The following is an 11,227-nucleotide window of genomic DNA, read 5'->3' as shown; positions in this document are numbered from 1 at the left end:
GACCCCTCAGTGTAAGACTTCTGGCCCCCAGAAATATTGTTTTAAGCCACCCAGTTTATAGTCATTTGTTATGGCAGCTACAGAAAACTTCATATACTAGATACGCCAAGAATGTGAGGCCTGCCCATTCTTTACCCGACTTCGCTTCTATTCTCCATATGGTGTTTGTTTTGTTACCAGGGTCCAGGGTTCTTAGGAACTCCCGAGATGGAAGTCAAGAGAGTTCACCAAAATTAGTACTCAGGCAAGAAGTTTATTAAAAAACTCATGTGTGCCCTATGGCTGAGTCGGTTGGGTGTCTCCTGCAAAGCAAAGGGTCACCAGTTTGATTCCCGGTCAGGGCACGTGCCTGGGTTGTGGGTTCGGCCCTCATTTGGGGTGCCTATGGGAGGTAGCCGGTGGATGCTTCTCTCTCACATTAATGTTTCTCTCCCCCTCTTTCCTTTCTCCCTCCCTTCCCCACTCTTTAAAAGTAAACCAGTAAAATCTTAAAAAAAAAACCCAAAACCCCAAAACACAACTTTGAGTGCAAGAGGGAGTTAGCCCTGGTGGAAAGGAAGAACGGGCTGCTCCCCAGACGAAGGCTGGGGAAGGGTTTTAAAGAAGTCGAATTGGGGGAAGATGACGTCTAAGTAGGTAGAGGCAGGGACTCTGCCGCCCGCGCAGTGGAACTATGCTGCCTCATGCATCGCATGTCTCATCAGCATGTTAAACATCCAAGGCTATGTTTTTTGGCATTGAAATGCAGCAGGGCCACCGAAAGGACGGTCTGTCCTGTTCTTGAACACGTGTGAGCTCGTGCACGCGTGTGAGCAAAGGGAACACAGCCGAAGCAAATCCTGCAGACAGCCGGCTAATTGCCGTGGGGGGAAGGGAAGGCGCTGGGACAGCGGATGAGCTTCTGGCTTCTGGCTTCGCAGGCCTGTCTCCCGGTCAGAGTCAGTCTCCAGTCTCAGACAGAAGACGGCCCTGCCTGGGGCTACTAGGGCCGTTATTTTTAATCCCAGTGGAGCAGAGCTGTTTGGCGCAGAGGTGAAAACTTTGTTTCAGTTTCTTCATTGTGTGCCGTCCCAGGCACACAGGCCTCATCACCTTCAAAAACAACACGTGCTGCGCAAAGATGCTGCTGCGGGCGGCCAGGCAGCGGGTATCTGCTCTCAGAAGGGAAGAGGGCGAGGGATTTCCATTTAGCCTTTGATCCTCAGCGAACTTCTCACTGGGCCTGGCCCGCCACCTGTCCTATCTCATTTGTTTCAATTATCATGGAGAGCAGGGCCCCATTTAAAAAAAATCTTTGGGTTCCCCCTCATGAATTTAGCAGAATTTTGAGTCAGCAACTATTTGTCGAATTTAATAATAAGTTATTATTTTAAAAAGATTTTTCATTTATTTTTAGAGGGAGAAGGGAGGGAGAAAGGAGAGAAACATCAATGTGTGGTTGCCTCTCGCGTGCCGCCTACTGGGGACTGAGTCTGCAAACCAGGCATGTTCCCTTACTGGGAATTGAACCAGTAACACTTTGGTTTGCAGGCCCACACTCAATCCACTGAACTACACCACCCAGGACATAAATTATTATTTTTTTAAAATTTAATGTGTAGCATGCCCAAAAGCCTAGAGTGGGGAGCTTTTATAACTGCAGAACCCACTCAAAATGGCTCTATTCCATTCAGAGAGATGCAGCTGCTTTTCAGAGACAGTGGGCCAAAACCGCAAGCCACGCAGCCAAAGCAGGTGAAGAGGAGAGAATTTTGACCTCAGCTGCACCAGGAACCAAAGGCACCGCCCCCCACCCCCTTTGGTGCACAGGTCGGCCCTCAGTCCACTGAGCCACACCAGCCAGGGCTAATTGCTATGTTGTACACCTGAAACTAATATTGTATGTCAACTATAAGTGAAAAATAAAAATTAGTTAAAAACAGAAGAATCTACCAACCTAAATTCTGAAATGTGAAATTTCCAGGTGAGTGTCCAAGGAGGGAACTTTGGGAGTTCAGAACAAGTCACCCCAAGGTGTCCCTCTGCGGTAGGCAGATCATTTTGAGCTAAAGGGAACTTCAGCTGCAGGCTCAGGAGAAACTTCTGCCACCCCCCAACCCCCTTAACCACCTGGAGAACTTGAATTAGGGGCCCTGCCCACAATCAATACACACTGAGGAGAGAGAACTTACCACATTTTTCAGACCATAAGACACACCTAGGTTTTAGAAGAAAGTAGGAAAAAAATTTGAAGCAAAAAGTGTGGTAAAATATTTAATAACAATATTTCACCAGTGTAAATGTAAGCTACATTCAGACTATAAGACCACCCCCATTTTCCTCCCAAATTTGGGGAAAAGAAGTGCATCTTATAGTCTGAAAAATACGGTACCTCTTCTGGCCTGTCTAGCAGGCAGAAACACTTCTTTTCACTAAACATCTGCTCTTCTGAGTCTGCGGTGGCCCTTTGTGGCCCCCAAGGTACACAGCTGGCCTCATGCCCAGTGCAGACAGCCTTATACACCTCCACCCTGCTTTCTGTCTCTGCACCTCTCCTGCAGGTGGGGTTGCTGGCTCTGGCTCTGCCTTGCACGTGGTCTTAAATTTGGATATTTTTTTTCTTGCTAACCTCTCCCATGATTAAACCAGCCAGAAGAACTTAGAGGGGGGAGGGAAGTTTGTTCCTCCCCCACATCATATATCCCAAGCTAGCTTCTTCGATTTCACTCAATGGGTTCTAAGTATGATAATCCATTTACTTTTTTAAAGTATTTTATTTATTTATTTTTAGAGAGAGGGGAAAGGAGGGAGAAAGAGAAGGAAACATCAATGTGTGGTTGCCTCTCCAGCGCCCACAAGTAGGGACCTGGTCCACAACCCAGGCCTGTGCCCTGACTGTGAATGGAACTGGCGACCTCTTGGTTCCCAGGCTGGCACTCAGTCCGCTGAGCCACACCAGCCAGGGCCCATTTATTCTTTTATGCACACAGACAGCACTTCATTGTGGGGCAGGGCGCCTCCGGCACTGTGCTCAAAGGTAGCAGCAAAGGCTTGGAAGGAGCATCCCATCCTCAGGAGCACACAGCCATACAGAACGTAGGCAGAGTCACAGTTTGGCTGGGCACCAGAGTCACCTGGGCTGATGAGGGGGGGAAAAATCCTGCCACAGCTCTCAGCTCTGCCCGGTTTTCCGAGCGAAAGGCCTGCGGGGTGAGAGCCCAGTGCACACAGACCGACGGGCTTTAAAGTCGCTGTCAGACAATCCCGTGGCGCCTGATTTGACACAGAACGTTTTCATCAGCCATGGTTTGATGGGCCAAGGACCCAGCGGTGGGGTGGTGGTCTCCAGTCCTGAGACAGGGTGTCCCCGTTCCCACACACCTCAGGGCAGCTCAAAATGAGCTGGACGTCTGCTGGCCGAGTTGGCTCCAGTCTTATCTGTTCACAAGTGATAACAAGAGAGAGGCCCCTCCCTGGAGCTGGGCGCCCGCCCACCTCCCACCACTTGGCCTCCAGCTGCTCCCGAGCCGCCTGCCAGCAGGGCCTCCTTCACCAAGCAAACCTGGGCTCTTCAGCAGTGAAATGCAAAGTTCTCTTTATGAGACCTTTAAGTCAACGAGAGCAAGTGATAGGTCGCTGAAAAAGAGGTTGTAGCAACTTTATCACTGCGGGCCACCAGCCCTTTCCCTCCTGAGAGCTGACTTTAGATCTTAAGCAAACAGCCAGAGGTGGGACATTCCTCGGCTGTTTCTGGCCTCCCATTCTATCCCTGTTTCTATCGTTCCCCTTGGTGAAGGGCCTATTTTCAAAAGCTTATTGACATGGAAAGTATCATGATGTCTCAGATTTGCTTTAAAAAAATACGGGGGAAGAATAAGTGAGGTAAGACTGGCAAAGGTTGCTATTTCACTGTGGAACCCAGGCAGGTTTATGGGGTCCTTGAGTAGCTTTTGTGTAAATTTGAACAGGTCCCCAATGCACATTTGATTAAAAATAACTGTAAGGGAAAGTTACATTTTAGATATTACTTTACATTTTAAAATATTATTAGCAAGGTTTGGATTCAGTATCATCCTGTAAACTGAACAGCTTTTACACTTCTTATTCAGACAACATACTCGTTGAGCTTATACATGGTTTCATTTTAGTGGATGAGCCATGTAGGTTGTAGAGAAGTTTCTAGTTACTTAAAGTCATAAAACGTACTCACTTTTACGGATAACTGAGTTGTGGAATTAACAGGTAGTAACCACTCAGTTTAAAAGTGTGTTGACTGTGACTCCAGTTACAGATGCTTCACAAAGACGCCAGGTGTCATGCCCTGCCTGTCCTGCTTGCTGGGTTCTGCGGGTCCCACCCTGGTCCCCACAGCTCACGGAACCGACAGTGGGAGCCTCCCTGCAGCCAGGCTTGCCGATGTGTAGTTGGTGTAATTTCACAACCTTTTAATAAACCTCAGATTTAAAGGTTTAAAAATGTACCCAGTGGATTGAGTGCCAGCCTGAGAATCAAAGGGTCACCGGTTCAATTCCCAGTTGGGGCACAGGCCTGGGTTGTGGGCCGGGTCCCCAGTAGGGGGCTCGTGAGAGGCAACCACACCTCGATGTTTCTCTCCCTCTCTTTCTCCTTCCCCTCCCCTCTGCCTGAAAATAAATACATAAAATTAACAAAAAAAATAAATCAGGAACCAAGACAATATCATCCTTGGAGGAAGCACGCTATTTTTAAGAAGCAGTTTTTCTGTTAATATTACAGAACCATTTGCACCCATGTTGCAAGGGGACCTCTTTGGTGCCAGTAAAAGGGCTCCGGTCGCTATTTTGGCTACAAGAAAAATTGAGACTCAAAGTCTCAGAAGAGGCTCCCAGACCACTGCCTTCTTGGGCTCAGAGAGGCTCATCAAAGGTGGGGGGTGGTCATTCCCCTGGAGCCTTCTCATTCAATCTCTGCCGTCCTGTTTTGCAAAGATCTAACTAATCTCTAGGCTGTTCTTGCCTCGCGTCTTCCGTGGGGGTGGCTAACTGTGCTCCCCAGGGCAGCGCTCTGTGAACTGAGTGAAGTGTATGATTCACTCACTGATCACTGTGCTGGGCAGAGAAAAGGCTGCGTCTGCGGGAATGCCGGCGCACCCTGGAGAGCAGGGGTCGAAGTGTCTCCCCCACTCAAGGCTTCTGGGACCCTTGTCTGCTGGGCATGTCCCACACAGCAGCTCCCTTTACCACCGGGTCCCCTCCCATCTCCCAGGATACACAGCGATGCAAAATCTCCATTTTCCTATGAAAACTTACTTGTTTGTGTTGGGTTATAATTGTGGTATTTTTCCCCCCCAGTGAGGGAAAGAGGTGTTGCTTTGGTTACCAGTGTTTCACATCAGGGCTGGCTACTCCTGCTGTGCTGGCTGCCGTCTGCACTGTCCCCATGGCTGGGGACAGGGTCATCCGTGTCTCCACCCCCTGCCCCCAGCTGAGTCTCACTGAGGGGACAGCCACCACAGGCTGTTGCTGACGGGCTTCCACAGCAGGACTCAGAGACCTCTCTCACACTGTTCCCTGTGGCCCAGGCAGAGGTAGGGAATACCTGCGTTCTCTGCTCTTACCTACCTGGTCTCCTCAAGCAGTGGCTCCAGGACCTTCACGTACAAACATCGTCAGACTGCACTTCGTTGCAAATTGACCTTTGTTGTATCTGATGAGAGGAGCGGACGCTGCTACCCACCGTGTCAGGGAGAAAATGGCCCAGAGCCACCCTGTTAGGTAAGCACAAGGATCACCCAGATCTTAGAGCGGGGGCAGGGCGGGGGCAGGGGGATGTTTAAGAGCCTCCAGAATAACGGGCAGGGTTGCTCCTTCTCGCTGAGGGACTCTATGCCTTCTTGGTCTCGAAGTCTTTCTAAGTGATGACAACATAATGTGCACCTGCGTTTTTGTGCGCATTACACTTGGGATTATTACACCCATGGCATGCGATCATTATACCCGCGGGTGATTCGCATCCTTACTTTTCCCTCAAGAATTTGGGGGAAGAGTGTGCCTTATGCATGGCAAAATATGGTAATCAAAGTCTACAAGTTACAAAATGACTGCATAATATTATCCCTTAAACGTTGTATATACCTTTATATTTATATGTGATTGTATTAGTTTACACATATGTAAATTTCTGCTTATGCTTTGTTATATATTTTAAACTTCAATGCTTTTCTTTCAATATTCTAGGCTGCTGTTTATGATCAGTCTGGCGTTACAAATCGCTCCTTTGGGAAACAGTAAGAAGCCTTTTATTTACAGTATTTTAGTTTTTATTGCGTAGTTGTTTCCCAATCATTATCAGTCCCCTATTTCAAACTTTTTGAAAAGATTTTTTAATTTATTTTTAGAGAGGGGGAAGGGAGAAAGAGAGAAACGTGCATGTGTGGTTGCCTCTCTCGCGCCCCCTCCTGGGGACCTGGCCCGCAGCCCAGGCATGGCCCTGACTGGGAATCAAGCCAAAACCCTTTGGTTTGCAGGCCGGCGCTCAATCCACTGAACCACACCAGCCAGGGCTCATCTTTCCAATGTTTTTCAAAGGCTGTCAGAGAGAGAATCGGGAAGGCAGTAGAGAAGAAATCAACAACGCTACAGTTCAGAGGTTCCAGCAGAAAACACTCAACTGGACGGGGGACAATTTCAGGGACGTGAACGGGAGCGCCCAGGACCTGCTTCCCCACGCCAGGGCTTCCCAAGCGCGTGAGTCCCGCACCGCCTTAAGGCCTAAGCGATCATCTCAGCCGCCAGAGCCCAAAGTCAGGGTCTGAAAAACCTGGGATATATTAAGGCTAAGTCGAGAAACCCAACAGAGAACATTCTATCATCTTCAAGTGATGATACACTATAAAGTAGAAATACTTCCTAGTGAGGTGTTCTTTGGCTCTGAAGTTTTACTCTTTCATTGGTAAAGCGTTGCATTTGCTCTTACATGGGTATTATTCTCAGGGCCAGAGAGCTGACTGAAATGCATTTAAAACAAATATCCCAACCCAAGATAACAACGGACTCTCTCGGGCTCCAGACCCCACGTCCCCAGGGGGTCCTTCTGGCGGAGGGGGATCGTGGGGGGAAGGCTGGCGTCATTGCATCCGTGGGTGGTCCTCTCCCGGGAGGCCTGTCTTCAATCACTGTCACAATGTCACAGCCTGAATTTAACATGTGAAAGAAAGGAAGAAAGAAAACCCTACTTGCTGGGGGCAGGGTTTCACGTCCCGTCCTTCGACTTGTTCCTGACCCGCCCTCACCCCAGGTAGTTTGTTTTTAATCCTTAAATGAACAAGCGGGGTTTACCTGAGCAAACACACTCAGCAGGGGGCTAATTTTATTGCGTCCCGGGCGATCTCGTCCTGCCCTCTTCCGGCGGATCTAACGCGAAGGGCTGCGCCTGCGCACCGTGCTGACGCCCGGGCGACCCTCCTAGGTGCGCCCCCGCGGCCGCGCTGCTGCCAGAACGGCGGCACCTGCGTACTGGGCAGCTTCTGCGTGTGCTCCTCCCACTTCACAGGCCGCTACTGCGAGCACGACCAGAGGCACAGGTAGGCACTGAGCGGGGAAGTTGGCTGGACCGGGGTGGGGGCGCGCGCGGGGCGGGGGCGCGCGGGGCCGGGCACGCGCGCGGGCGGTACTAACGCAGGGTCTCGGCCTCTTAGCGAGTGCGGCGCTCTGGTGCACGGATCCTGGACCTTGCGCGGCTGCCGGCTGTGCAGGTGCGTCTTCGGGGCTCTGCACTGCCTCCCCCGCCAGACACCGGGTCGCTGCGGTAAGGGGACCTGCGTCCTGTGCTGACAGTCCACGCATGCATGCAGTTTCTCCTTTATACACTTTGATCCTTACAAATCTACGTGTACCAGGCGACACAGAAATGAGCATACTGGATTGAGTCATCCCTCAGGGAAGTTACATCTATTGTGAGTCACATAGTGTATTATCATTTTTAAACTCACAGTGCAGTGTTGTTATCTACCATGCTGGCCACCCTGTAGGCTACATCCCAGGAATTATCTTTATAACTGGAAGCTTGTACACTGACCATCTTCACATGTTTCAACACCCCTCCCCTTGCACTACCCTCCCCCCTCCCCCGCCAAGCTTTGGCAACCACGTATCTGTTTCTGTATCTATGAGTTTGGTTCCTTTCTTCATTTAAGATTCTACATATAAGTGACATCATGTGGCATTTGTCTTTCTCTGACTTATTTCACTTAGCATAATGTCCTCAAAGTCCATCCATGTTGTTAATAAAGGCAAGATTTCCCTTTTTTTATAGCTGAATAATTATATATATACACCACATCTTCTTATTCCATTCCTCCATTGATGGACACTTGGGTGCTTACGTATCACCAACGAGAGAGAGAAACACTCCGGCCACGGGCCCTGACTGGGAATCAAACCTGTGGCCTTTCGGCTTACAGAAAGACACTCCAACCAACTGAGCCACACTGGCCAGTGCTTACACTCAATTTTTAAAAATACATTCCTGGCACAAACCAACCAACCAACCAACCAACAAGCAAACATCTATGGGCCAGAGCCAGCCGGTGGGGCTGTGGGCCACAGGGGAGGCTGCCCACACAGGTCCTAGCCCCAGCCGGCACCAACATGGTGGTGGGCTGCCCAGGAGAGGGCAGACCCTCCGTCAAGCCCTGGGATGCTCTCCTGTGATGGGTGCTGTTCTAGTGGGTGGGCTTCTCCAGGAAGCCACTTGAGACCCCTCTCTGTTGCCTCAATGACAACGAAGTCCTCAACCCCACAAGCATTTCTGACCCAGCAAAACCAACAGAAAAGCTAAGGGCCAGCACATCTTCCCCTGAGCTGCACCCAAGGCCATGCTGTGGGCTCTCTCCGGTCCAGCCTGCCAGGCAAAGCCCGGGCAGCAGGCAAAGCTGAAAGGGGCCTTTGTCAGAGCAGCTGCAAACATCTGTTCACCCCCTTAGAGCCGGTTTGCCACGCGGTGTCTTACATGCTCGCTCTGGGGTTTAACTTTCAGACCTGAGAGACTTGCTCAGCTCACACTCGCCGAGGCGGAGTGCTCTAGGCCTGCTGGTGTTTCTCAGTCTCCTGCCCTGCCTCCTCCTGCTGTGCGTGGGCCGAGAAGGGCAGCCCACCGCCTGGCCTGTGGGGACCCAGTGCCACCTCCCCGGAGCTACTGAGTGAGAGTGTCCTCTTTAGTTTTCTATGTTGTGAGTAATGTGTTGGTTTCATTTGCTGTGAACTGAGTCGTTATGCCAATGTTTTTGTTAATAAACATTTTCAGCAGAAAGTCTGCTTCCCCCAGACGTATTTCAGGGCACATGACTTGGTTGCACCTGAGCACACTGAAGACCCGGCCGCTCCCACCCTACAGCATCTGTGCTGATGTGGGGCAGACTGGGTGGGCGCCCCCAGCACCCCCTCTTCCATCACCCCTCTTCCATCACCCCCTGTTCCAGCAACCCGTCTTCCAGCACCCTGTCTTCCAGCATCCCCAGCCCCCATGTGCGGATGCTCCAGGGACGTGCGAGCTCCTCGTGTGTGCGGGCAGCCTGGCACTGACCGACATCATTTAGGTTCATGGCCTTGCTTAGGTTAACCTATAAACCCCCCTGGAACGCCTTGGGTTGTACAAGGTTTGTGTAACCGCGCCCCCTGATTTGCTAAGAATTTAACAGAAGGGACTTCGCTGGCTAAACTTCCTTTCAAACCTGTTCTCTCCCTGAGTTGACAAGCTCAGGGCTGTTGGCCGGCGAGGAGCCGGGGATGATTTGCAGAACCGGGGGCGCCTCTCACTGAAACCACTCGGGGCTGCCCAGGCGGCCTGGAGGACTTCACACCGACCTCTTGACCTTCACAAACTGTTCTCCTTATACCCTCATTATAACCCTCAAATCCGCCCCAGCCCAGGGGTGGGGACTTGCCACCGCGTTCGAACCAAGGAGGTGCAGGCCTGTTTTCTAACCGCGCACGCGCGGCAATGTCCCGCCTCCCCCTGCAATGTGGAGGCTGATCTCAGGGTCTGTGCCTGACGTTCCCGACCAAAAACGAGTCCGATCCTTTGTGCAGGGACAGCTTCTTTGAGGGAAGTGACACCCCCTCCCCCGTGTGTCCTTCCCTGTCGGCGGGCTTCTCCTGAAATCCCCGGGGTCGCCGCTTGGCCGGTGACACTGAGTCGCTGGACGCGGTTGTCATTCGATTGCTCACTGTCAGTCTCCCCGCCGGTCTCCAGGTCCTCGGGGGCAGGGCCAGCGTCACCGGTGTGTCCCCAACACTGCTGTGCAATGAGTCCGGTGAGTGGGGCGGGAGGCCCGGCCGGCGCGGCCTGCCCCTCTCCGCAGCGCCCTCTGCTGGGGCTCATTGGAAACACCCTTTTCAGCGCAGGTAGCAGTTCCTGGATTTACCCCAACTCTTCACAAGGGGAAGGTTCTGCAGGGAGGAACCCGTGGGGAAGGCCGCGCACGGGGGGAATCCAACCAAAACAGGTTAGACAGCCCCTAGCAGGGCTCGGTCGCCTCCTGACGGCCAGCCAGGCCAGCGGGTTTATCTGCAGCAGGTCAGCCACCTCACGGGGACTGCGACCTGCGACCGATACCTGGGAAGAACTCGGGGAACACAACCGGGACTAAAAGGCCACCCCCACGCCGCGAGCGGGAGGCGGGCGGTCAGCTGGGTCTGTCGGGTACCTTAGTCGCAGCGCTGCCTGGACGAAGACCACAGCTCGACACGAGAGGACTGATGACAAGGATGGCCACAGGTAGCAATAAACTATGAGTGGGAAAAGGACTCTGAAGTAGACAACACAGCCTGAATTAATAAATCAGTTGATCAGAATGTTGATATTTTATAAACCTGACTTACAGGATTTCATTGAAAACATTCAAAGCTGAGCCCTGGCAGGTGTGGCTCTGTTGGTCTGGGCGTGGATCCCTGGTCGGGACGCAGATGGAGGCAACCCATCGATGTTTCTCTCTCCCCCTTTCTCTCTCTAGAAAAGCAATGAAGAAATGTCCTCAGGGGAGGGTTGAAAGAAAAAGAAAAAGAACAAGAAACGCGTTCGCAGCTGAATTTGGTGGCAGCGCCACCACAGGGCTATTACCAATGGGATAGAAAGCTAATACGCGGACTGGAGAGATTCTGTGCGCAGAAAAGGGTTTTCCAGTCCACCCTGGGGCCTGCCAGCCCGCAGACAGCTGTCCCGGCACTCAGCTGGGGGATGCTGCCCTGGACGGCGGCTTTGACTCCACCTG

General features: G+C 51.7%; 1 protein-coding gene across 1 annotated transcript; it reads left to right on the top strand.

The window, feature by feature from the left end:
* Positions 1 to 5,332: 5,332 nt before the first annotated feature.
* LOC112310536 (cryptic protein) lies at positions 5,333 to 9,267 on the top strand. Its single transcript, XM_024566746.3, has 6 exons — positions 5,333 to 5,732; positions 6,195 to 6,244; positions 6,546 to 6,704; positions 7,426 to 7,540; positions 7,655 to 7,764; positions 8,995 to 9,267. Exons 1-6 carry the CDS (start codon positions 5,668 to 5,670, stop codon positions 9,159 to 9,161), a joined length of 666 nt encoding a protein of 221 aa, XP_024422514.1. The 5' UTR covers positions 5,333 to 5,667; the 3' UTR covers positions 9,162 to 9,267.
* The last annotated feature ends 1,960 nt before the right edge of the window (positions 9,268 to 11,227 follow it).

Source organism: Desmodus rotundus, chromosome 13, assembly GCF_022682495.2.
Source record: "Desmodus rotundus isolate HL8 chromosome 13, HLdesRot8A.1, whole genome shotgun sequence".
NCBI classification, from domain to species: Eukaryota; Metazoa; Chordata; class Mammalia; order Chiroptera; family Phyllostomidae; genus Desmodus; species Desmodus rotundus.
The sequence above is the reverse complement of the archived record's forward strand: the minus strand, read 5'-3'. Positions and strand labels throughout refer to the sequence as shown.

Coding starts and splice junctions, on each gene's coding strand:
- LOC112310536 (XM_024566746.3), top strand. CDS start 5,668: ATGAGAGGAGCGGACGCTGCTACCCACCGTGTCAGGGAGAAAATGGCC. Junction 6,705..7,425: donor CGCCAGGGCTTCCCAAGCGC/GTGAGTCCCGCA, acceptor CGACCCTCCTAG/GTGCGCCCCCGCGGCCGCGC. Junction 7,541..7,654: donor GAGCACGACCAGAGGCACAG/GTAGGCACTGAG, acceptor TCGGCCTCTTAG/CGAGTGCGGCGCTCTGGTGC.